General features: G+C 44.2%; 1 protein-coding gene across 1 annotated transcript in view; it reads right to left on the minus strand.

Moving 5' to 3' along the window:
- The window catches only part of LOC140466617 (C-type lectin Cal-like), a 176,148-nt gene that overhangs the window by 56,014 nt on the left and 92,716 nt on the right, over positions 1-27,418 (minus strand). The window contains exons 3-4 of the mRNA XM_072562066.1: positions 4,261-4,389; positions 4,070-4,175 (exon numbers count right to left, since the gene is read on the minus strand). Of these exons, the coding sequence (XP_072418167.1) occupies positions 4,070-4,175; positions 4,261-4,389 (235 nt within the window). The remainder of the gene's footprint in view (positions 1-4,069; positions 4,176-4,260; positions 4,390-27,418) is intronic.

Consider the following 27,418-nt stretch of genomic DNA (forward strand, 5'->3'; position numbering starts at 1 on the left):
AGGAAGTAGTTGCCTGAGTCAAGTCCTAATTAAATTCCCAGAAGTTTCCAGGAAGGTCTAGGGACTATCAAAGGAGCCAAGGCCATCCTGCATATTGACCAGGAAGCAATTCTGTGATTCTGCAAGGACTGCCCTGTGCCTTTTGCCTTACGGACAAAAGTAGAAGCAGGAATCAGAAAGCTGAAAAGTGAAGGAATTATCAAACCAGTCCAGTTTGCAGAATGGACAGCACTGGTCATACCAATTCTGAAGCCAATGGGTCAGTTCATCTTCTTTGGGATTTTAAACGAACAGTGAACTGCTTTCCACAGCAGAATAAATACCCAGTCCCTGCGATAGAGGGTTTACATGGAGCACTGATGGGAGTGGGGGGGGAGGTGCTGCTCTTTCAAAAGTTGGACATGAGCCATGTTTACTTGCAATTGCATTGAGAGGGGGTTCCCAGAGGTACACTACAATTAATATCCAGAAGGGTTATAACAACATACAAGACTGCTATCTGGGGTATCGTCAGCCTGTGCAGTTTTTCAGCTGATGATGAAGAACATTTTTCAAGTTTTCACCCAGATCACTATTTATCCTAATGACAGGGAATACTTATGAGGAACACTTTGAGAAATTGGAGATAGCCCTTTGGAGGTTTGAGAAGGGGAACTTGTTTTTCAGGCTGTCCAAGTGACCTACCTGGGTGACAGAGTGGACAAGACCAGTTACAGCCATTGGAAGATAAAGTGAGGGTGATCAAAGGTCCCCCGGCTCCCACATGTATTCAGGGGCTCAGGACATTATTTGAACTGGTAAATTATTACAGAAAGTTCATACATGACCTGGCATTCACCCTAGCACTTCTTCATCAACTCCTAATAAAGTGTCAGGCTTGAAAATGGTCTCCCAGACAATCACTAACTTTCAATGAACGAAAGATACAGCGATCATCCTCGAAGGTGTTGACACACTCTGATGCCGAGAATGATCTGGTATTGATGTGTGATGCTTCTCAGTACAGCATCAGGGTGGTATTAGCTCTTCAGTGGCTCCATGATAACAAATGCCCAATAGCATTGGCATCCTGGACATTGATGCATGCAGAGGGTAAATATACCCAGATAGAAAAGAGGGAGATTTGGGGTCAGCAAGTTCCCCCAATACCTCTATGGGCAACAATCTACAAAAATCACAGACCACAAACCCCTACTTGGTCTGCGTAAAGAGGACAAGGCAGTGCCGCCCATAGCTTGGGGCCACATTCAGTGGTGGGCTTATACATTTCAGAGAAAGCACTGTCCAGGAGGCTGAGTAATGAATGTGGGTGCATTGAGCTGCCTCCCATGACCAGATACACCAGTGGTGGTACTCCCTGCAGAAGAGTCTGCAATGATATTACATTTTCTGGACACACTCCCAGTCACAGCCCCCTGTCTCAAACTTTGGACACAGGAAGATCCACTCCTTTCCAAACTGAAACAGCTGGTATTAATGGGAAAAACCAAAGGGCCATCACAACTAGAGCTAAAAGCTTTTTGGAGAGCCCAGCTCACGGTAGAGTACGGCATATTATTACATACAGCAAGAGTGATTGTCCTGAGCAAAGGTCGCTGCCAAATACTGGTTCAATATCACCAGTACCACCCAGAGGTCTCCTAAATAAAGATTTTGGTGAGAAGTTGTGTCTGGTGGCCGGGATTGGGTGCAGACACAGCTGCATTGATGGGGCAGTGCCCAGAGTGCCCCGCGGCCAAGTACTGCCAGCAGCTGCCCCACATCCATGGGAATGGCCAGGTAAAGCTTGGACTCGGTTTCACCTCAACTACACAGGTCCTCTCATGGGTTCAATGTTCTTAGTCATTGCAGATATCCACTCAAAGTGATTGGACGTGCATAGGGTCTACTCATCAAACATGGGGACAACAATAGAAAAATTGTGCACATTGTTTACAATATACGGAGTCCTGGAAGTGTTAGTCACAGGTAACAGCCATCATTTACCTGCAGGGAATTTAGTTGTTTCTTCAAGTCGAACGTGGTTCAAAATTTGAGGACAGCTCAATACCACCCCTCACTCAATGGCCTGGCAGAAAGGGCTGTCCAAACTTTGAAGACTGGATTGAAGAAACAGCATATAGTCTCACTAGACACCAATCTGTCACAGTTCCTGTTTGATTCAAGGACGATGCCACATGCTACTACAGGGACAGCAGCAGCAGAGTCAGTAATGGGTAGGACAGGTTTAAATCTTCCCAAACCGAGGGGAGAGTGAAATGGTATCAAGAACTCTAATGCTCGACCCAAGACTCTGCCAAATGCAAAAGACAGTTTGATAGAGGGTATGCAGTTTGATATAAGAATCATGTACAAGGCCCTACATCAGTAAGAGTCATGGTCGATGTGAAATCAGGGTCAGTAATGTACAACATTCATCCACGTGTGACATTCCTGAATGAAAGCTGCAATTTCACAAACGGTGCAGGAGCAAAACATGCCCTGGCCCTTGGAACCTTTGGGAAATGCTGCTGGAACCTGTGGATCCACCCTCTCCTTCAAACATTCTCGAGTCCCCTGAATCTGAGATGGAAATAACTGAAGTAACTGCCTCACTGTCTTTGCCACTGAAAGCAGGGAGTGAAATTCTACCGAGGTGCTCCTGGAGCAAAGGGAGAGCTCCTGTGCTTTACACGCTTCCCGTGTTGGATTCCAAGTCAGAAGAACCTGACCTGGTGCTAAAACACCCCCAGGAAGCTTTCCATGGAAAAGGTGAAGCCTATGGCCTCAGATTCAGTGGGCGAGGGATGCAGTGATTGTAACAAGGTCAGCTGTGTAGACCTCATAGAATATGAGTTCCCTGATTGGGGCTGTAAATCTGCTCCAATCAGGGAGCCCTGGCTGACAGATTTAAAGGGGAGTATCAGAGAAGCTGTCACTTTGGTACCTGCCTCTTTATGAGGCTGTACTGCAGTGAAGGAGTGTTCATGTGTAACGAAAGTGTGACTTAGTGATGGGATACCGGCCTCTGTAGAATTATTTGACTTCAGAGACAACTATCGGTGGTTCGTGAGTTGACAGGTGCCAGAACATCAGAGCAACAGAGTTCAAGAAGAAGAAAGGAACATTTTCTGAAAGCCAAGAATTACAGTGAAGTGTGTGTCTGTGTGTCTGTCTGTCTGTCTGTCTTTGTGTGTCTGTCTGTCTGTGTGTGTCTGTGTGTGTGTGTCTGTGTGTGTGTCTGTGCGTGTGTGTGTGTGTGTGTGTGTCTGTGTCTTTCTCTGTGTGTGCGTGCGTGTCTGTGTGTGTGCGTGCGTGCCTGTCTGTGTGTGTCTGTATGTGTGTCTGTGCGTGTGCGCGTGTGTGTGTCTGTGCGTGTGTGTGTGTCTGTGCGTGTGTGTGTTCTGTGTGTGTGTCTGTGTGTGCGTATCTGTGTGTATGTGGGTTTGTGTATGTGTGTGTCTGTGTGTGTGTGAGTTTGTGTGTATGCGCGTGTGTATGTGAGTGCATGTATGTGTGTGTCTGTGTCTGTGTGTGTGTCTGTGTATGTGTGTGTATACGTGTGCGTGTATGTGTGTGTATGTGTGTGTCTGTGTGTGTGTCTGTGTATGTGTGTGTATACGTGTGCATGTATGTGTGTGTATGTGTGTGTCTGTGTGTGTGTGTATGTGTGTGTATGTGTGTGCCTGTGAGAGTGTGTGTGTCTGTGTGTATCTGCGTGTGTCTGTGTGTGTGTGGTTATGTTTGTGGGATATTTCGATTCATAATAAGTTTTTGTACTTTAATATCATTTACTATGTTTAATCGATTAATACTCCATTCAATAAGCTCTACTGGTAATAAATCAATGAATTGTGAAGAAACTTGATGGATAGATCTTGCTGTTTAGAACCTGCTATGGATAAGACTATTCAACTGATTATCTTGGTAAAATCTATATAATGTTTTCAGTTGGGTTGTGGACGGTGGAATAGTGAGACTCAAATGATAGGAGCGCTGTTTGGAGTAACTCAACCACACAGAGTCCAGCTGGAATCTCACCCAGGGATCTATTTTCCTTTCCCTGAGACACTCGGCAACATTGACTTACCGACGGAGTGCACACAGTGTTCTTTATCATTATGGTTATCAGGTTGGTTCATCTTCCAATTCATAAAATCTGATGAAGATCCATCAGTCCAGAGAAAAGTCCCCTCCTATGGAGATATAAACTCATACTATTTAAAAATATATAGTTTGTTTCCCCTAAATAATGTAAAGTAGCAATGCTAGTAACGTTACCTTGCAGATGTCATTCAAGCCAGTCCAAAACTTTTTCAATGGAGATGAATTCTTTCTAATAAAATGACTCTGCTCCTGCCAGTGTATAGAAGCAAGATGACCTTCAGGAGCCAACGTTCGGCAGTGCAACTTGAAATGATTTTAAAACGACAATTTATTCCTGGTTACATTTTTATATTGAACATATTCAATTACGTTTCTCCACCAGGTTTAATTTTGAAAATTTGCTGCGTTGGAGAATATGAACAATAAAACTACAACCCCATGATTGCGTGTCCACAAGGACCTGATATGGGCTGACTCCAAACTTCAGTGAATGGTGCCACACTGAGGCTGAGGATTTGGGACCAATCTCATTGTGGCTTCAACCCATCAGATAGAAATGTCAGCAGCTTCTGTGTAACAGCTGATATTGGGCTGGGCTTGTGCTTGAACGCTCTGTCTGTGACATTGTGTTTCCTGTTCTCCCCAAGTGAGGTTCCCCTGACTCAGTATCTAACATGGGCAGTGTGTACCACATGGGGACTCATCTCTCACACCAGGAGTGCCTCGGTGGAATTTCACTCTCTCTTCTTTCGGCGCCAAGACAGCAAAGTGTCTGCTTCTGTTTGTCCATCTCTGACTCAGAGGCGTTGACAATGAGAGGGTGAATCCATGGGTTCCAGAAGCATTTCCCAAAGGTTCCGAGCAGCAGGGCATGTTTAGCAATGTTTGTGAATTCACAGCTTTTATATTGTTCACATACTTATTCAGGACCGTCACACCCACCTTATACTGGCCCTGACCTCACGTTGACCATGTCTCTTCCCGAAGTGAGACCATTTCCCCGATTCTTACACCAAACTTCGTCCCCAACATCAAACCATCTCTCTCACTTGGCAGAGCCTTGGGTCTAGCACTGGACTTCCTGGTGCTGTTTCACCCTCCCTCCCCAGGATTGGGAAGATTAAACCTAACCTGGGAGCAGAGACCACTGCCCATTAGGAACTCTGCTGGGGTTAACCCTGTAGTTGTATGTGGCATGGTCCAATATTAGAATATAGAATATAACAGCACAGTTACAGGCCCTTCGGCCCTCAATGTTGCGCTGACCTGTGAAACCAACCTGAAATCCATCTAAACAACACTATTCGATTTTTATCCATATGTTTATCCAATGACCATTTACATACCCATATAGTCGGCAAATCTACTACTGTTGCAGTCAGTGTGTTCCACACCCTTACTACTGTCTGAGTAAGGAAACTACCTCTGACATTTGTTCTATATCTGCCACCCCTCAATTTAAAGCTATGTCCCCTCGTGCTCACCATCACCATCCAGGGAAACAGGCTCTCACTGTCCACCCTGTCTAATCCTCTGATCATCTTGTATGTCTCCATTAAATCACTTCTCAACCTTCTTCTCTCTAACGAAAACAGCCTCAAGTCCCTCAGCGTTTCCTCACAAGACCTTTCCCCCATATCATGCAACATCCTGGGAAATCTCCTCTGTACCTTTCCATCACTTCCACATCTTTCCTATAATGTGGTGGCCAGAACTGAATGCAATACTCCAAGTGCAGCTGAACCAGAGTTTTGTACAGCTGCAGCATGACCTCATGGCTCCAAAACTCAAACCTCCTACCAATAAAAGCTAACAGGCCGTACATCTTCTTAACAATCCTATCAACCTGGGTGGCAACCTTTACGGATCTATGCACATGGACACCGAGATCTCTCCACTCATCCGCACTATCAAGAGTCTTACCATTAGCTCAGTATCCCTGTATTCCTGTTACTCTTTCCAAAGTGAATCAAACATAGAACATAGAACATAGAAAAGTACAACACAGAACAGGCCCTTCGGCCTACAATGTTGTGCCGAGGATTAATTCTAATGTAAAATAAAATAACCTTACCTACGCACCCCTCAATTCACTGCTGTCCTTGTGCATATCCAGCAGGCACTTAAGTGTCCCTAATGACTCTGCTTCCACCACCACTGCTTGTATACCTGATCAGGTCACCTCTCTTCCTCCTTCTCTCCAGAGAGAAAAGTCCAAATTTAGTCAACCTCTATTCATAAGACAAACTCTCCAGTCCAGGCAGCATCCTGGTAAACCTTCATTGCACCCTAACCAAAGCCTCTGTATCTTTCCTATAGTAGGGCAACCATAACTGAACACAATATTCCAAGTGTGGTCTCACCAGGGACTTGTAGAGCTGTAGCAAAACCTTGCAGCTCTTAAACTCCATCCCCCTGTTAATGAAAGACAAACCACCATATGCTTTCTTAATAACCCTATCCACTTAGGTGGCAATTTTGAGGGACTACATACTCGAACACCAAGATCCCTCGGTTCCTCCACACTGTCAAAATTCCTATCTTTAATCCTATATTCAGCATTCAAATTCGACCTTCCAAAATGTATCACTTCACATTTATCCAGGTTAAACTCCATCTGCCATTTCTCAGACCAGCTCTGCATCCTGTCCATGTCAAGCTGCAGCCTGCAATAACCCTCAATACTATCAACGGCACCTCCAACCTTTGTGTCGTCTGCAAATTTATTAACCCATCCCTCAATTTTCTCATTCAACTCACTTATAAAAACTACAAAGAGCAGAGGCCCAAGAACAGAGTCCTGCGGGACCCTACTCAACACAGTGACCTCCAGGCAGAATACTTTCCATCTACAACCACTCTCTGCCTTCTGTCAGCCAACCAATTCTGAAACCAGATATTACATACCTCCTGACTTTATGAATGAGCCTACCATGGGGAACCTTATCAAATGCCTTGCTGAAGTCCATATACACCACATCTACTGCTCGACCTTTGTCGACCTGTCTTGTCACCTCCTTGAAGAACTAAATAAGATTAGTTAGGCACAACCAGCCCCTCACAAAGCCATGCTGCCTGCCTTTAATCACTCTATGCTTTTCCAAATAGTTATAAATCCTATCCCTCAGAATTCTTTCCAAAACCTTGCTGACCACAGATGGAAGACTGACTGGTCTGTAATTGCCAGGGATTTCCCTATTTTTCTTCTTGAAAAGAGCATCAACATTCACCTCCTTCCAATCCTCTGGGTATGGCTCCTGTGGAGAGTGAGGAAGCAAAGATCTTCATCAGCGGTCTAGTAACCTCCTTTCTCAATTCCCAGAGCAACCTAGGATAAATCTGGTCTGGCCCTGGGGACTTATCAATCTTAATGTTCACCAAAATTTCCAACACATCAACTTCATTAATCTTGATCTGTTCAAGCCCATATCCCAGCTCCTCAAATTCCTCATTCACAACAAAGTTCTCATTTCCTTAGTGAAAACCGAGGAAAAAACTCATTTAGGGATTCCCCTATCTGCTCAGACTCCACGCACAAATTCCCTACGCTATCCCTGATTGGCCCGACTTTCTCCCTGATTCTCTTATTCTTTACGTATGAGTAAAATGCCTTTGGGTTCTCCCTAATCCTTCCTGCCAAGCCTTTCTCGTGCCCCTTCCTGGCTCTCCTCAGTCCATGTCCGAGCTCCTTCCTAGCAAGCCTGTAATCCTGTAAAGCTGTGCTAGATCCTTGCTTCCTCCACCTTACATAAGCTGTCTTCTTCCTTTTTAATGAGAAGCTGCTCTATTCTCATCATCCAAGGCTCCTCAATCTTACCCCTTCTTACCTGTCTCAGAGAAACAAGTTTGTGCATCACTCGCAACAACTGCTCCTTTAACAGTCTCCACACATCTTCTGTGGAACAATTGCTCCCAATCTGTACTTCCCAACTCCTGTTTGATAGCATCATAACTTCCTTTTCCGCAATTAAATATCTTCCCTTGGTGACTGCTCCTTTCCTCTCTAAGGTTATGGTAAATGTGAGACAGTTGTGGTCACTGTCACCAAAGTGTTCTCCCACCAGGAGATCTGACACCTGTCCTGGCTCATTGCCGAGCACCAAATCCAAAATGGCCTCTCCCTTCATCGGCCTGTCTACATACTGAGTGTGGAAACCCTCCTGAACACACCGAACAAAACTAGCTCCCTCCAAACCATCTGCACTAAGGAGGTTCCAGTCGATATTGGGAAGTCACCCATAACAACAACCCTGCTACATCTGCATTTTCCCAAAATCTGCCAGTTTATCAGTTCTTCAATCTCTCTACTGCTATTAGTGGGTCTGTAGAAAGCTCCCAATGAGGTGGCAGCTCCCTTGCTGTTCCTAACTTCCACCCATACTGATTCAGTAGGCAAACTTTCCTCAACAATCTTCGTTTCTGTAGCTGTGATGCACTCTCTGATCCACCCTGTCTGTTCTTTTTAACTGGGAGGGTGGAATCAACTCAAACGTTTCCACATTAAACTCCATTTGCCACCTCTCAGCCCAGCTCTGCAGCTTATCTATGTCCCTCTGTAACCTGCAACATCCTTCGGCACTGTCCACAGTTCCACTGACATTAGGCTCATCCACAAATTTACTAACCCATTTATCCACCCCTCCATTCCAAGTCATTTATAAAAATGACAAACAGCAGTGGCCCCAAAACAGATACTTGCAATACACCACAAGTAACTGAACTCCAAGATGAACGTTTCCCATCACCATCACCCTCTGTCGTCTTTTAGCGAGCCAATTTCTGATCCAAACTGTTAAATCACCCTCACTCCTATGCTTCTGTATTTTCTGCAATAGCCTTATCAAATGCTTTACTAAAATCCATATACGCCACATCAACCGTTTTACCCTCATCAACCTGTTTGATCACCTTCTCAACAAGGTTTGTGAGGCACAACCTACGCTTCACAAAATCGTGTTGACTATCCCCAATTAAATTTCTTCTTTCTAGATGATTATAAATCCTATCTCTTATAATCCTTTCCAACACTTTGCCCACAACCAAATGAAGGCCCACTGGTCTATAATCACAGGGATGTCTTGACTCCCCTTCTTGAACAAGGGAACAATATTTGCTATCCTCCAGTCCTCTGTTATTATTCCTGTAGACAATTATGGCATAAAGATTAAAGCCAAAGGTTCTGCAATCTCCTCCCGAGCTTCCCAGAGAATCCTCGTATAAATCCCATCCAGCCCAGGGGACTTATTTAGTGGCATACTTTCCAGAATTGCTCACACCTCCTCCTTCTGAAACTCAATCCCATCTAGTTCACCAGCCTGTATCTCAGTATTCTCCTTGACAACATTATCTTCTTCCAATGTGAAAAATATTCATTTAGTGCCTCCCCTATCTCCCCAGACTCCATGCACAACGTCCCACTACTGACATGGACTGGACCTAATCTTATTCTAGTCATTCTTTTATTCCTGACATCCCTATAGAAAGCTTTAGAGTTTTCCTTTATCCTTCCAGCTAAAGATTTCTCATATCGTCTCATGGGTCTTCTTAGCTCTCTCTTTAGGTCCTTCCTGGCCAACTTGTAACTCTCAAGCACCCTAACTGAGCCTTCACATTTCATCTTTACATAACGCTTCTTCTTCCTCTTGACAAAAGATTCAACTTCTTTCATAAACCATGACTCCCTCACTTGACCAGTTCCTCCTCACCTGACAGGTACTGTTCCTTGAACAAACTCCATATTTCAACTGGGCCCATCCCCTGCAGTTTCCTTCCCCAACCTTGTGCATCCTAAATCTTGCCCGATCATTTCATAATTGCTTTTCCCCAGCTCTTAATCTTGCCCTGTGGTATATACCTATCCCTTTCCATCACTAAAGTAAACTTAACTGAATTGTGATCACTATCATCAAAGTGCTCACCTACCTCCAAATCTAACACCTGACCTGGTTCATTAGCCTGTACCAAATCCAATGTGGCCTTGCATCTTCTTGGCCTAACTACATACAGCATCAGGAAACCCTCCTGCACACATTGGACAACAACTGACCCATCTAAAGTACTCAAACTATAGCGTTTCCAGTCAATATTTGGAAAGTTAAAGACCCCCACAGCAAGTACCCTGTTACTTTCGCTCCTATCCAGAATCATGTTTGCAATCCTTTCCTTTGCACCTCCGGAACTTTTCGGAGGCCAAAGAAAACTCCCAATAAGGTGACTTTTCCTCTTCTGTTTCTAACCTCAGCCCTTACTACCTCAGAAGACGAGTCCTCATCGAACATCCTTTCTGCCACCATAATACAGTCCATGACTAACAATGCCACACCTCTTTTGGCACCTTCCCTGTTCTTACTGAAACATCTAAACCCCAGAACCTGCAACAACCATTCCTGTCCCTGCTCTATCCATATCTCTGAAATGGCCACAACATCGAAGTGGGCGAAAGTGAGGTCTGCAGATGCTGGAGATCAGAGTCAAGATTAGAGTGGTACTGGAAAAGCACAGCAGGTCAGGCAGCATCCAAGGAGCAGGAAAAGTGACATTTTAGGCAAAAGCCCTTCATCAGGAATGAGGAAGGGAGCCTCCGAACTGGAGAGTTAAATGGGAGGGGGGTGGGGCTAGGGAGAAGGTAGCTAAGAGTACAATAGGTGGATGGAGGTGGGGATAAAGGTGATAGATTGGAAAGGAAGGTGGGAAAGGGAGTTGGCAGGTAGGACAGGTCATAAGGATGGTGCTGAGCTGGCAGGTTGGAACTAGGGTAAGTTGGGAGGAGGGAGATGAGGAAACTGGTGAAGTCCACAAACCCTTAAGTTGAAGTGTTCTGAGGCCATTAGATGAGATGTTCTTCCTCCAGGCGTCAGGTGTGGAGGGAGTGGTGGTGGAGGAGGCCCAGGACCTGCATGTCCTCGGCGGACTGGGAGGGGGAGTTGAAATTTTTGGCCACGGGGCATTGGGTTTGATTGGTGCGGGTGTCCTGGAGATGTTCTCTGAAGCGATCTGCACGAAGGCGTCCAATCTCCCCAATGTAAAGGAGTCTGCATCGGGAGCAACGGGTACAATAAATGACATTGGTGGATGTGCAGGTGAAACTTTGATGGATATGGAAGGCTCCTTTGGGGCCTTGGATGGAGGTGAGGGGGAAGTTGTGGGCACAGGTTTTGCAATTCCTGCGGTGGCAGGGGAAGGTGCCAGGTAGGGAGGGTGGGTTATTGGGGGGCGTGGACCTGACCAGGTAGTCACGGAGGCAATGGTCTTTGCAGAAAGCAGAAAGGGGTGGGGAGGGAAATATATCCCTGGTGGTGGGGTCCGTTTGGAGGTGGCGGAAATGTTGTTGGATGATGTGGTTTATGTGGAGGTTGGTAGGGTGGAAAGTGAGGACCAGGGGAGTTCTGTCCTTGTTGCAGTTGGAGGAGTGGGGTCTGAGGGCAGAGGTGAGGGGCATGGATGAGATGCATTGGAGGGCATCTTCAACCACATGGGAGGGGAAATTATGGTCTTTAAAGAAGGTCTGGAGTGTTCTGTGGTGGAATTGGTCCTCCTGGGAGCAAATACGGCGAAGGCAGAGGAATTGGGAATACGGGATGGCATTTTTGCAGGAGGTAGGGTAGGAAGAGGTGTAATCCAGGTAGCTGTGGAAGTCAGTGAGTTTGTAAAAAAAGTCAGTGTTAAGTCGGTCGTCATGGATGGAGATGGAGAGGTCCAGGAGGGGGAGAGAGATGTCAGAGATGGTCCAGGTGAATTTAAGGTCAGGGTGGAATGTATTGGTGAAGTTGATGAACTGCTCAACTTCCTCGCGGGAGCAGGTAGTGCCGATGCAGTCATCAATGTAGCGGAGGAAGAGGTGGGAAGTGGTGCCAGTGTAACTACAGAAGATGGACTGTTGTACGTAAACCTTTATCCCCACCTCCATCCACCTATTGTCCTCTTAGCTACTATCTCCCCAGCACCAACCCCCTCCCATTTATCTCTCAACCCCAGAGGCTCCCTGCATCATTCCTGATGATGGGATTTTGCCAGAAACCTCAATTTTCCTGCTCCTCGGATGCTGCCTGACCTGCTGTGCTTTTCCAGCATCACTCTAATCTTGACACAACATCGATGTACCAGGTCCCAACTCATGCTGCAAGTTCAGCTATCTTATTTTGGATGCTCCTGGTATTGAAGTGGACACAACCTTGTGTGTCCTGCAACCTTGAAACTTTATTTATGAGCTCACTACTCTCAACCTCCTGTACACTGGAGCTACAATTCAGGTTCCCATCCCCCTGCTGAATTCGTTTAAACTCTCCAGAAGAGCATTAGCAAACTCCCCCCCCCCCACGATATTCGTGCCCCTCTGCTTAAGGTGTAGACCATCCTGTTTGTAGAGGTCCCACCTACCCCAGAATGTGTCCCAATTATCCAGGTATCCGAAACCCTCTGTCCTGCACCATCCCTGTCGCCATATGTTTAACTCGTCCCCTTCCTTATTCCTTGCCTCACTAGCACATGGCACAGGTAACAATCCAGAGATAACAACTCTGTTTGTTCTTGCTGTAAGCTTCCACCCTAACTCCCTGAATCTCTTCCTGACACCCCCATCCCTTTTCCCACCTATGTCATTGGTGCGTATGTGGACCATGTATGTGGCTGCTCCCCCCTCCCTCTTGAGGATTCTGAAAACATGAACCCTGGCACCTGGGAGGCAGTACACCATCCATGAGTCTCTTTCGTTCCCACAGAATCTCTAATCTGGCCCGATATCTATGGAGTCCCCAGTGACTAATGCTCTGTTCCTCTCCTCCCTACTCTTCTGATCAACAGGAACAGACTCTGTGTCAGAGACCTATATCCCATGGGTTACCCCTGGTAAGTCACACCCCCTACCCTCCCCCCCCCCCAATAGTATCCAAAACAGCATACCTGTTATTGAGGGGAATGGCCACAGGGGATCCCTGCACTGTCTGCCTGTCCCCTTTCCATCCCCTGACTGTAAGCCCTTTACCTTTTTCCTGTACCTCAGGTGTGACTACCTTCCTGTAGCTCCTCTAAATTACGTCCTCAGGATCCCAAATGATCCAAAGTTCATCCAGTTCCAGCTCCAATTCCCTAATATGGTTTCCAAGGAGCTGCAGTTGGGTACACTTCCCGCAGATGTAGTCAGTTGGTCCATTAGTGCTGATCCTTGCCTCTCATATTCTACAGGAGACACATTCAACTGCTGTACCATCCATTTCCACTGTTCTCCAATCCCAAAGAGACTATTGAAAAAAAAACTACTAACTTTACTAATCCGGCATACAGGAATTTGCTTTTTGATTAAAGGAGCAGGATGGGTTGGAGACAGTACCTAAGTGTTGTTTTGGGTAAGCAACCCCCCAAATATATGACCTCACTTACTCAACAGACCCGTGTCCCCTCCTGCTCAGTCAGCACTCTGCCTTTCCATGAGGTAAGTTATTACAGGATTAATTTCCCTTCCCAGCAGCCCCTTGGTCTTTGCTCTCACTGCTCCCGCTGCTGCTGAAAATGTGACAGCTTGGTATCTAGCGAGGCTATCGGCTGTTTCTTTAAGCCTGTCTTCAAAGTTTGGACTGCACTTTCTGGCAGAAGGTAGGTGGAATCGAGCTGTCCTGATATGTCAAATCCCATTTGATTTTAAGAAATGACCAAATTCCCTCCTGGTTGACGATCGTTAGAAAGCTGTCACCAAGGCTTGCAGGATTCTCTTTGCTGCAGAAGATGCGGCTCGTTTTTCTATCGTCATCCCAGTGTTTGATGAATGGACCCTCTGCACGGTCAATTACTTTGAGTGGGTGCCTACAATGACTATAAATACTGAACCCATAATAGAACTTACCGAGTTGATGTAAAACCAAGTCTAAAGTTTACCCGGCTATTCTCACAGATATGGGGGAGCTGCTGGGGGTAATGTGTGACCTTGTTGACACTCTGGCCACTGTCCCACCACTGTGCCCAAACCTGGCCACCACCAGACATAACTTCTCACCAACATCTCCATTTTGGAGACCCCTGGATGGCCCTAGTGGAGTTCACTCACTATATGATGGTGACCTTTGCTTGGGACAATCATTGTCGCTCTGCATAACCATGAGCTGGTCTTTCCAGATCCACAAAGGTTTCAATTCTAGTTGTGATGGCCCTTTGGTTTTCCCCATCAATACCAGTTGTTTCAGTTTGAAAAGCCTGGATCTTTCTGTATCACAAGTCTGATATTGATCACTGTCACTGGGAGTATGTCCAGAAAATTTAGTATCATGACAGACATTTTCATCAGGGGTACTACCGGTGATGTATCAGCTAATGGAAGGCAGTTCAATGCATCCACATTCACTACTCAGCTTCCCAGACAGTATTCTAACTTGGAATTATATACACTTCATATGACAGCCCATCACTGAATGTGGCCCGAAGCTATGGGCAGCATTGCCTTGTCCTCTTTAAGCAGACCGAGTCTGGGTTTTTGGTCTGTGATTATCACAAATTACCCTCCTGACGCCAAATATGATTGCCAATCCTTCTCTTACTATCTGGGAGATTAACCAATGTCCTGGATGCATAAGCTATTGAATATTCTTGTCCACTGAGCTGACCATGAGCTAATTCCACCCCAGTGTCAAACAGGGAGGCATTACATGTCGGTACATGCTCTTTCTCAGGATCACAGTGTACAAAGACGTTAGAGGAGGATAGCTGTTACTTTTCTTCGTTGAAAGCGAAGGCTTGTCTATGAGACCATTTCCAAGGCTGACCCTCTTTTAGGTTTTGATGTGAAGGTGCCAGGATGGATGCCAGGTTATGTATGAACATTCCGTAATAATTTACCAGCCCAAGGAATGACCTGGACTCCTGGAGACACGTGGGAGCTGGGGCACCTTTGATCACCCACACTCTATGTTCCAATGGGTGTAACCCAGTCTTGTCAACTCTGTGTCTCAAGTCGGTCACTTGCTGGGCCTGGAACGCACATTTTTCCCTTCTTAGCAATATGCCTGCCCTGGCAAAACACCTTCGGACTACATCCAAGTTCTCCAGGTGTTCCTTATTTATTTTCTCTGTTATGGGATGTCATCTACGGAAATGGCGACCTAAGGTACACCCTGCAAAATGTTCTCCCAAGTTCACTGGAAAATTAAACATGCTGACGATAGCACAAAAGGCAGTTGTTGTGGTTCTGTTCGCTGAGCTGGGAATTTGTCTTGCAAACGTTTCGTCCCCTGTCTAGGTGACATCCTCAGTGCTTGGGAGCCTCCTGTGAAGCGCTTCTGTGCTGTTTCCTCCGGCATTTATAGTGGCCTGTCTCTGCCGCTTCCGGTTGTCAGTTCGAGCTGTCCGCTGTCGTGGCCGGTATATTGGGTCCAGGTCGATGTGTTTGTTGATAGAGTCTGTGGATGAGTGCCATGCCTCTAGGAATTCCCTGGCTGTTCTCTGTTTGGCTTGCCCTATAATGGTAGTGTTGTCCCAGTCGAATTCATGTTGCTTGTCATCTGTGTGTGTGGCTACTAAGGATAGCTGGTCGTGTCGTTTCATGGCTAGTTGGTGTTCGTGTATACGGATCGTTAACTGTCTTCCTGTTTGTCCTATGTAGTGTTTTGTGCAGTCCTTGCATGGGATTTTGTACACTACATTAGTATTGCTCATGTTGGGTATCGGGTCCTTCGTTCTGGTGAGTTGTTGTCTGAGCGTGGCTGTTGGTTTGTGTGCTGTTATGAGTCCTAGTGGTCGCAGTAGTCTGGCTGTCAGTTCAGAAATGCTCCTGATGTATGGTAGTGTGGCTAGTCCTTTGGGTTGCGGCATGCCCTCTCTGTTGGTAAAAGCCCTTATGGGTATTAAATGTGGCATATCTCTGGGAATCCTGGTCTAAACATTTAAACGCAAGCATGGCTCATATCCAGCTTCATGGAGGACAGCTTCCCCACCAGCTACACATATAAATCCTTATCTAAGGGATTGAGTATTTATCCAGTTGTGAAAAACAGTTTACCATTTGTTTATAATCCGCACAAAGGTGAACTGACTCACCGGCCTTCAAACTCAGGATGACTGGTGCTGCCCATTCCTTCACTTTCCAACCTTCTGATGTCTGCTTTTCCTTTTGCCCGTAAGGCAAATGTCACTGAGTGGGCCTTGCCCAATCACTGAATTGTTTCTTGATTAACCCGCAAGGTGATCTTGGCTCCTCTGATAGTCCATGGAGTTTCCTGGAAGATTTCTGGGCGTTTAATTCGGACTTCACTCAGGCAGCCATTTTCTCAGTGAAAAACCTTGAGCCAGTCTCGGTGAATCTCTCGTAACCAATCCCGTCCAATCAAGCTTCAGCCTGAGCTTTTTACTACAGTCAGTGATAATTGAACAAGCTGCCTTTCAGAAGAGACGGACACAGAGGTTGTCCCCTTATTCAGTAAAGGTCCCCCAGTATCATCTCTCAGTCTTGCTGATGTCTTCTACAAAGTTAAGGGCTGGAGTCCAGATCAAATTTTATGAAGACCAGGCTCTGTGATCACTGAGATAGCCACGCTGTTATCGACTTCCATTAGAAGTGGGTGATCATTTAACTGGACATTTATCTTCATTGATTCTCATATTGATGTTGTGAATTGCCAAGTAAAACTGATATTGTCTCAGAATTAAAGGAGGATTAGAGTCATAATATTCATTCACTCGTCAGTCAATTCTTTAATTTAGCATTTAGGTTTAGTTTTGGTGGCTTGGGGAATGTAAGAATGACAGAAAAAGCCGCAGCTCCACAGGCAATCATGAGAACTACTCATTGTTTCCATCTGCCACAATGTCATTTTCCCAAAAAACAATGCATTCTTTCCACGAGCTGGGCCCAGTCCTCAATGGCAGGGTTTGAACGCTTCACCAAAACAAAAACATGATGTAAGAAAGACTTACCCCAATTCAAAGATGACTGTTGTGAACATGTTTCTTGTCATCACTGAAATAACACCCCAGAGGCCGGGATCCCATCATCCAGTCGTCATTTAATTACACGTGCACAGCACTTGACACTGGTCCGGTTTCCTCTGAGCCAGCTCTCAGAGTGAACAGAACCTCTGACACTCCTGTTTATATCTGTCAGCCAGGACTCCCTGTTTGGGTCAGATTAACAGCCCCAATCAGGCAACTCATATTCTATGAGGTCCAGCTGGCTGACCTCATTCCAATCATGACACTTAGAATGTAGTGGTGTTTCGTTTAATATTCTCACTGTGAAACAAACGGGCTTACTTTGATTGAAATTCAGGACCTGGATGAGTACTGCACCAAATTGTGTTGAAGATATATTTATGGCAGGCACCAAGGGCACCTGGAATTGAGAACATCTGCCATGTCTGATAAAGATAATTTATTTTATCTTCCAAAATGCTGGTGTCTCTGTTTACTCCAAATATTCAAGCTATTGTTGACCCTATCTTAAAAGGTATCTTAGAGGTGATATAATTGGAGCCAAATTTGACATGCATTTCCCGAGCTGGTTGGTCATTATCTCAAACTGGGGGCACACCATTGACACTCTTCAATTGTAGACATTTGCTTATTGTGTCTATTTCCTTCGGATATGCCATGACTCCTCTGTTATTTGGTTTGACCACAAACCAAACACAGTCAGTGTGAGACTCCCATACTTTGTCCAAAAATGTAGCATTCACCCGATGATGTTCTGACCCATTTAAAGCATTTTGTCCAACTCTGGACAAAGCACCTCAAGGCAGATCGTATTGATAGGCCTTGATAAGGATAGAGCACAGATTGGGTAGAACAGTACCAAGGCTTACAAGGCTAATTTGGCTTTTTACTTTTTTGTTTTCCGTTCGCACACAGCCGTAGTGTTTATATCCCCCAGCGCTCATGTTGTGTCTGTGTAGGTGCAAGACACAGTGAAAACACCAAGTGCAAACAACTTTATTGATATTCCAGCACCAGGAAACCCACCCCATGTATCCAAGGAACCAGTACCAAGCAGAGGCCCGTAGGGGCAATGCCTGTGTGAAATAAAGAAAAGTAAAGGGGAGGGATTAAATCAAGGTAAAGCACTCCACACCCAGCAGTGACCACCTCTCCCTTTTGGCTGGTTATTGGTAACTAATTGCAGAATTTAAGATCTATTTAAAACAGATGACAGGTTGGATAGAGAGAAAACTATTTTATCTGCTGGGGGATTCCAGAATGAAAGGGAAAATTTTAAAATTAGCTTTAGGTCTTATCAAAAGCACTGCCTTACACAAAGGTCCCAGGAAATCCGGAACTCTCACACCAAAAATGTTGCGGAGGCTGGGACTGAATGGAAGATGTCAAGGTATAAATTCACTGATTTTTGTTCAGCAAGAAGCTTAAGGGATAGGGAACTAAGTCAGATCAATGCTGTTCAGATACAGATCAGTCACAGTCCAAATATATGATGGAACAGGTTTGAGTTGTTGAAGATACAAGAGTCTTGTGAAAATTAAACAATGCTGCAATGAAAGATCCATCTCAGTTTGTTTATTCATCACAGGGAAACAGGTTCTTGGTTAGAACACCCACCCAGGATCAGGGGCCTAGTTTAAACAGCATCACCAGTCCTCAGGAATGTATTAGAAACATTGTAATAGAAACCATGAGCCCAAGCAGTTACAAATGTTCTTATTGAAGCTGAGAAAAATGACTAACCTGCACAGGGAAGATGCAGTAAATGGTATTTCTAAATTTTTATAGATTCCTCATTGGCCAAGAGGAGCAGGAGAGCCCCTCCTTCAAGGATACCTTCAGACCCCCACGTTGTTGATTCTCATATGGTCTGGGTGAGCATTACTTGAGAAGTTGGATTCAAATATGAGCTTTTTCTTTAAGCAACAAAAACACTAACTGCATACAGATGAAGAAATCAACCCCAAGCAGAAATTATGAGAGAGAACAATCCCTTCATAGTATGTGATCTTCCATCATTCCCAATTATAATGTAAACATATTGTTCATATCTTCCCATTCACCCTTTAGCCTGCCTCTCCCCCCTGCATGGCTCTGACTTCATCTCTGACTCTCAACAGCCTTTGACAATGTCAAGAATACACTTAAGTACAAAGACATATAGTCCAAAGATGTGTACATTAGGTGTTTTGGTTGATTGGCATGTGAAATTGCCCCATTGTGTGTAGAGATATACAGGCTCGATGGATTAAGCATGGGAAATATAGGGTTATAGAGAAAGGGTAGGGGTCTGGGTCTGGGTCTGGGTCTGGGTCTGGTTAGAATTCTTCTCAGAGGGTCAGGAAGGACTTGATGGTCTGAAAGGCATCTTTCCTCATTGTAAGGATTCAGTATCAAAATTACATCTTGCAATTTTCTGTCAGTCGGTATAAATCATGAATAAACCCATTAATGCTCTTTTCCAATTGCAAGTATGTTTATTAAAATTCACTTGCTCAACAATGGTGTTGTTTCTGAGTATGATTTGAATATTAAACACTTTAACTTCCATATGCCATATGCAGTTGCCTCCTTGATGATCTCTTGCTTGATTAGGATACCATCTGCGTCACCTCCCACTACATGCAGTCAGCACTAACCTGCTTCTTTCTAAGCTTTATAGCTGATGCTAATACAATGAGATGCCTCGTGAATCTCTGATATCTGTGCAGCCACTGCCCAGGGTACTTTCCAGTGAGTATGGAGTTAAATACAGCCTGGATTGGGACTGAAAATTGGTCAAAGCACTCTGGTAATGACAATGAACTCTCCATTCCTTTCTCTTTCTTGTTGCTGTCCATCATTGTTTGGTTGCTCAATCAATTTTCTGTTCCTCATCAATCTGCTCGCACCATATCAGACAGTTATATCAAGGACAGGGATTGGTAAATACTGCAGGAGTCTTTTGGATTTCGAGTCAAATAAGACTTTTTAATGTAACCGTGGTCAGAGCTAACTACAGACAAGAATTCACTGCTACCATAAGGTCACTGGAAAAAACGATGACCTGGTAATTTTATAATCTTCCATCACTTCCCAGAAATAATCTAAACTACCTTATTTGCATATCCATCAACTTTTCACACTACAGGTACTTGACATATTCACATTAACCCTTTACACTACAGGTACTGGGAATGAAAGACTTCAAGGATGAGACAATAACAGAGATGCTGGGATTGTTCTTCTTCGGGCAGGCAAGACTATGGTATGATTTCAGAGCATAGGAACAAGAGGAGGCCATTCAGCCTCTCAAGCATGTTCTGACATTCAACAAGATCAAGGCTGACCTATGGCCTAACTCCACCTACCTGCCTTTGCTCATATCCCTTGATCGCTTTTGCTGAACAATATTTTCCATCAGAGATTTGAAATTAACACCTGACCTCACATCCACTGCCATTTGTGGAAGAGAGTTCAAACATCAACCAAACTTTGTGTGTCAATGTGCTGCGTAACAGCTCTCCTGAATGGTCTGGAGTTCATTATTTTGCATTAGTTTAGCATTACCATGGCCGACAGAGCTCTCAGTCTCACTTGTCCCAATGTTGACTGCCCCTAATTTTTCCAGACCTTTCAATATGGCAATTGATGCTGGTAGCTTAGCCATAGATCAGTCCTGTTACAGGATGATGTGTTGGGAGCAGAGAAACCAGTGTGACACTTCTCTCATACACTCAACCTCCATCAAGAGGAAATATTCTTCTGAAGAATCAGAAACTTTGAGATTTTTATTGGCTCTTCAACACTTTGAAGTTGACATGTGACATGATAACAAGGAAACACAAACTTTAACTGATCATAATCCATTGATGATCATCAAACATTTAAAACTTGAAGTGGGAGACTGTATAGATGTGGTTTCTTGTTGTAATCATTTAATGTAAAGAGGATTCACTTTGATAAACAAAATACTTTAATTGCAGATGCATTGTTCTGCGTACAAAGTGTTGGAATAAGTTAAATGCTGAAGAAACACTAAGATTGTATCGGCTGATATAAGGTTCTATATGGTAATATAAGGTTCTATATGGTTTTATGGCAGAGGCGATGGGAAGAAGAACAAATGGATGTAAATCTTGTGTTTTATCATTTCTGCAACATATACTTTTTGTCGTGAAATGAATGTTTGAATTATGTTCAATGTTTTTAGATGTGGAAGCATGAAAAGTCTGCATCTTTTTATTCTACCGTACTTTTGAAGGTGGACTGCAATGGCAAAAGAACCATTTTCTGAGGATTGTCATAGGTTTGAGACACGTTTTAAAATCAAGTAACCTGACATTATTGTAAGAAAAATAGAAATTGCCAAAGAAACTCAGCAGGTCTGGCAGAGAAAGCAAAGTTAACCATTCAAGTGCAGTGACCTTTCTTCACATCTGATAGCCTCAGGTAAAAATTGAAATTCATTTTGTTCACAAAGGGTTAGAGGAAAAACAATGAGCTGATGTACAGAGACAGAGCCCAGAGAGAGAGGGAGGGAGGGGAACAGGGGGGAGAAAGAAAGGGATTGTTGATTGGAGGCCAGAGAGGAAGAGAAAATGGATAATGGGGACTCTGAGTGGGTGAAAATGTGTTGGCTGTGCTGAAAGCATTCCTTATCATGACTGACCCTGGAGCATAGGGGTGGGGAAAGGACATGGCAGGAAGTGTTTAGGCTTTAAAATTATTGAATGTGACATTGAGTCCTGAGGCTCCATAGTTTGTAAGTATTGTTTAAACAGCTACTTGTTCAGTTGTGGAAGCTGAGTTTATAGCTTAGATGGAGCGAAGGGGTGTGTATGAACAGAGGTTAGGCCAAAACCAAGTGAATGATTGGTCTGTTGGCTCGTGAGCATGATCAATACAAAAGGCCTTCTGCCGACCGACAAGTAAATGCTTCAGGTTCAGGTAACTGAACAGCTTCAAAGTGGGAATGTTTCAGAAGAAATGACACAATGTCCTGAGGAGAAGGAGTCGTGATGTCCGACACTAAAAAGCTTTTCAAGCCTGAGGGTAGACAGTTTATTTCCCCTTCCCAGTTTTTGTACCTTGTGATGCTTAGTTGTTAGGTCAGAGACTATTTCATGTGTGAGCCAGTTATATCATGCCTCCCACAAACTTGTGGAAGGATCTGGTGAAGAAAGTTCAAGAAGCAGGTTCAGATCAGCCCAAGAATCATCTCAGCAAATGCTGTGAGCAGGGACATTGGAGCGACCTTCCCAGCTTTTCCCTCTGCCACTACATCCATGTTTTTATTGTTTCTGTCTGTGCAGTCTGCATCTGTGTTCAGAAAGGGAGCTGAAAGGGGTTAGTATTTTAACGAGAGGAGTTGTAAGCCAACTGTTCATAATTGTTAATCTGTGGTGAGAATCTATTTCTGTGTCATCAATATTCATTCTTGCTAAGTCTGGAACCCTGGCCAATACATTCTGTCCACTTACAGCTGAAACACAGGTAAATTGGGGAATTGTCTGTATTTTTATAAAATCTTTAACTTTTGTAAATTCTAGGAACAATGGGGATTGATTTCCAGTGCACTACCGCAGTGAGGTGTGACAATTTGTGATGAATAAATGCTTCTATTCCCAATAAGATTTATTATCATCAGTAGGCCACAACATATTGAATGAAATCTGACTATTATTCATGGATTTCTTGGATTTTAAAAATAAGTAGAGAAAATATTTCAACTATCAATTGTCCATTTCCCTGCGATGTTGCAATTATTTTTCTCTGTATTCAGTCAATTCCCCTTCAGTCTTGGGAGAACGGGAACTAACAAAATGGATTCCTGATGAAGAACCCTAATGTATCACCAGATCCTTCCCCACAAAAGATGGCCAACAAACAATCACCACAGAAACAGTCCTGATAGCTGTTACCACCATCTCAAATGATGGAGAAGGAAAGTATTCTCATCGTGAGACTCGATTTTCTTATCAGACCCTGGAATTCATCACTGGATACTTTCCACAAAGGAATTTCACAAACAGCCTCAAGCTATTCAGACTGTTCCATCAGATGATTTGGACTGAAAATCTGAGGACAAGATTGAGATGATTTATTTTTTTTCTCTCACAACCAAATGGAATGAGAGAAACATTGGCTGTCAAATGTTTGGGAATTTTAAGCTTATGTAAGTTCATGACTTTCCTTTATTGATCTGAACAAACAGTAGTTATTTCTATTGTAAAGTGTAATGCTGGCATCCTGGGAGGATGTTGAAAGGGTTAAGTGTAACATGTGAACATTTGATAAACAGACTTTTATTTAAAGTTGACACTTGCTGATGTGTGAATACACCCGTGTGTATAGTATAAACATAAATAACAGCTCATTTTCCTATAACATTTCAGGGTGACAATGGAGCAGATAATATTTGCAGATTTAAAATACAATTTTTAAATTTACTTCTCTATATTTCCTGCCAAATAGAAATAGGTTCAAACTTCCTTCTTGATTATTTCACTCAATCACCTATGTAACTTGGAATAGCTTCTCGATTAACAATCTCGGGCACTTTGCCAAATGATCTTTTCTAAACACGCAGGCTGCATGACTTCTATTTCATTGTGTGATCAGTTAGTCTCATGGGACCGCCTGTGTTTGAATTACAGGAGGCGTGTTTATCTGTTGTCATCACCAGTTTCCAATGGTGTAGGTAGGTGCAGAGATTTGACACAGTGGCAGTATTTCATTTCACATTCAGATTGGTGTCTGCATGCCACCTCAGCACGATCCCCACTATTGAATCCCACTGAAATTAGGAACTGAAAAAGAACATACAGTCATAAGCAATGGGAGCAGGAGGAGGCCATCTGGCCTTATGAGCCTGCTACGCTATTCAACAGGATCATGGTTGAACTTTTCGTGGACTCAGCTCCATTTACCCACCCACTCACCATCAACGTTGGCCACCCATCCCACAGGAACAGGGAAACTAGTTGAAACAGACTCACTGATCCACGGTAATGTTTTGTAATTATAACATGCCCACTCTGGGTCATGGGCCTGCACAATCATAAATCCTGCAGCTGAAGCTCAGAGCAGTGAGGATCCTGGATACAGGTGACCCAGTAAATAATTGGGAATTGAGCAATGTTTAAACCTCTTGACCAGGAAGAACAGGAGTGTCACTCCACGCTGCTTTAAGGAAATATTGCATATTCTCGGTTATTGATTCCCCTCCCATTCCAATCTGCAGATTTACTACAAAGTTACCAGGAATAAGGAACTTCAGTTATAGATTCATAGATATGTACAGCATAGCAACAGAGACTTTGGTCCAACTTGTCCATGCCGACCAAATATCCTAAAATAATCTCATCTCATTTGCCAGCATTTGGCTAGTGTCCCTTTAAACCATTCCTATTCATATACCCATCCAGATGCCTTTTAAATGTTGTAACTGTACCAGCCTCCTCCACATCTTCCAGCAGTCCATGTCGTACAGGTCCAACTGTGTGAAAACCTTACCCCAAAAGTCCCTTTTAAATCTTCCCCCCTCACATTAAACCCATGCCTCTAGTTTTGGGCTCCCTCACCCGAGGTAAAGACCTTGAACATTCACCCTGTCCATGCCCCTCATGATTTTATAAACCTTTATAAGCTTACCCCTCAGCCTCTGATACTTCAGGGATAACAGCCCCAGCCTCTCCTTCAAGATCAAACCCTCCATCCCTGGCAAAATCCTTGTCAATCTTTTTGGAACCTTTTTAAGTTTTGGAACCCTTTCAAGTTTCACAACATCCTTCTCATAGCAAGGAGACCAGAATTACATGCAGTATTCTAAAAGTGTCCTAATCAATGTCCTATACAACCACAACATGACCTCCCAACTCCTGTCCTCAATGCACTGATTAATAAAGGCAATCATACAAAATGGCTTCTTCATTATCCTATCGACCTGTCTCTTTAGTTTCAAGGAATTATGAACCAGCACTCCAAGGTCTTTTTGTTCAGCATTACTCCTCAGGACCTTACCATTAATTGTATAAGACCTGCCCTGATTTGCCTTTCCAAAATGCAGCACCTCACATTTATCTAACTTAAAGTCCAGCTGCTACTCTTCAGCTCATTGACCTGTCTGATCAAGATCCCGTTGTACTATGAGGTAACTTTCTTTGCTGTCCACTACATCTCTAAGTTTGGTGCCATCTGCAAATATACTGATCATACCTTCGACGTTTACATCAAAATTGTTGATATAAATGCGAAAAGCAGTGGGCCCAGCACCTATCCTTGTGGCACACACCTGGTCACAGGACTCCAGTCTGAAGAGCAACCTCCACCACTAATCTCTCTTCTACCTTTGAGTCTGTTTTGTATCCAAATGCCGAGTTTTCCCTGTATTCCATGTGATCTAACCTTGCTAACCAGTCTACCATGACGAACCTTGTCAAACGCCTCACTGAAGCTCACAGACATCATGTCCAACAATGTGAAGGTAGCAGAGAAGCTCCGATGTTCTTCTTTGGACAGAGTGAGCGACGGTTAGATTGAGTTGAGGTATTCAAATTCATCAGCAAGTAGGTAGAGGCACATTTAAATGAATTGGCAATGAACCAGAGAATTGTCTCTTCAGCACAGCTTTTTGCTTTATTTACAACGGAAGGCCTAACAGGGTCATCAAAGCATATTTCTGAACAACTTTACAAAGATATTGATCAAATACTTAAAATGGAAATGCAGACAAGATGGTGCTGAATGAGAATGGCAGGGGTACCTGACTGATGGTTCTTTCTAAGAGCTAGCACAGATTCAATGGGCCAAGTGGCCCCCATCTACACATATTATTTTTGTGCTTATTTAAGATTTTCTGACATAGTAAAAATGCTGTATTTAGTTCTGGTCAGTGCACTGCAGGACTATTATATTGACCATGATAAGGCTGCAGCAAAGATTCAGCAGAGTGTTCCTGGGTTGAGAATGACGAAATCAGTTGAAGGAAGCTTGTGGTGCAGTGGGAATGGCCACAAGTCACGAGTGTGATGCTAGAAAAGCACAGCCGGCCAGGCAGCACCTGAAGAGCAGGAGAATCAACATTTCGAGCAGAAGCCCTTCATCCTTCATTCCTGATGAAAGGCTTATGCCTGAAATATCAATTCCCTTACTCCTCAGATTGCTGCCTGACCTGCTGTGCTTTTCCAGCACCACACTCTCGACTCTGACCTTCAGCATCTGCAGTCCTCACTTTCTCCAAATGGACACAAGGCCTGGGTTCAAGCACTATTTCCCCCAGAGATGGGTCATAACATCTCTAAACAGGTTGATAATAGCATCTAAACAGAGTCTAAATGTTCACAGGGATTGTTTCTGATAAAGAAAGAGTGAAATCTTCAACTAAATCAGGCTGATTTAAAAAAATCTATTTTACTTCGTGTGGCTGACAGGACTGAGGGGAAAATACTTTAAACTAGATCCTTACAATTCAAAGTCATATCATAAGGCTCTGTCTCACATGAAGGATCATGGAAATCTAGAACTCTGTCTCCAATTGCTGTTGAGGCTGGGCTGAATGGAAAATTCCAAAGGAAAACCTGAATGGCTGGTGAGATGGAACCAAAGTGGAGTCAAGGCACAAATCAGTCACAAAATTCACAAACCTGACTGCCCTGGTCAACCCATCATCTCCACCTGCTTCTGCCCCCACCAAAATTATCTCCGTATATCTTGTCACTGTCCAGCCCCCCTTGGCCCAGAAACTCCCCACATTCATTCAGGACATCAGCCACATCCTCCACCTCGTTTCCCCAGCCTCATCTTCACCATGGACATTCAGTCCCTGTACATATCCATCCGCCATAGTGAAAGACTAAAATCCCTCTGTTTCTACCTCCCTGCCGACTCAACCAGAACCCCTTCACCGACACACTCATTCGATTGGCTGAACTGGTCCTCACCCTCAACAATTTCTCCTTCGAATCCTCCTACTTCCTTTAAACCAAAGGGGTGGCAATGGGCACCCACATGGGCCCCAGCTAGGCCTGCTTCTTCTGCAGTTACACTGGCATCATCCCCTACCTTTTCCTCCGCTACATTGATGTCTGTATCGGTGCCACCTTGTACTTCCAGAAGGAGAATGAACAGTTCATCAATTTCATCAATTTCACAAACACCTTCCACCCTGACCTCAGGTTCACCTGGACCATCTCCCTTCCTTTCCTGACCTCTCCGTCTCTATCTCCTCCACTTCCCGCTCCTCCACCCTTGAATCCCATCCCTCCAATTGCAACAAGGTAGAACATCCCAAATCCTTGTTCCACCCCACTAATCTCTGCATTAACCTCCATTGTTGCTGCCACCTACAGTCTGATACTACCACCGGAGATATATTTCCCCACCCTTGCCCAATCGGCTTTCCATGGAGACCATTCCCTCCGTGACTCCGTCATTAGGTCCA

This window comes from Chiloscyllium punctatum, chromosome 44, assembly GCF_047496795.1.
Source record: "Chiloscyllium punctatum isolate Juve2018m chromosome 44, sChiPun1.3, whole genome shotgun sequence".
NCBI lineage: Eukaryota > Metazoa > Chordata > Chondrichthyes > Orectolobiformes > Hemiscylliidae > Chiloscyllium > Chiloscyllium punctatum.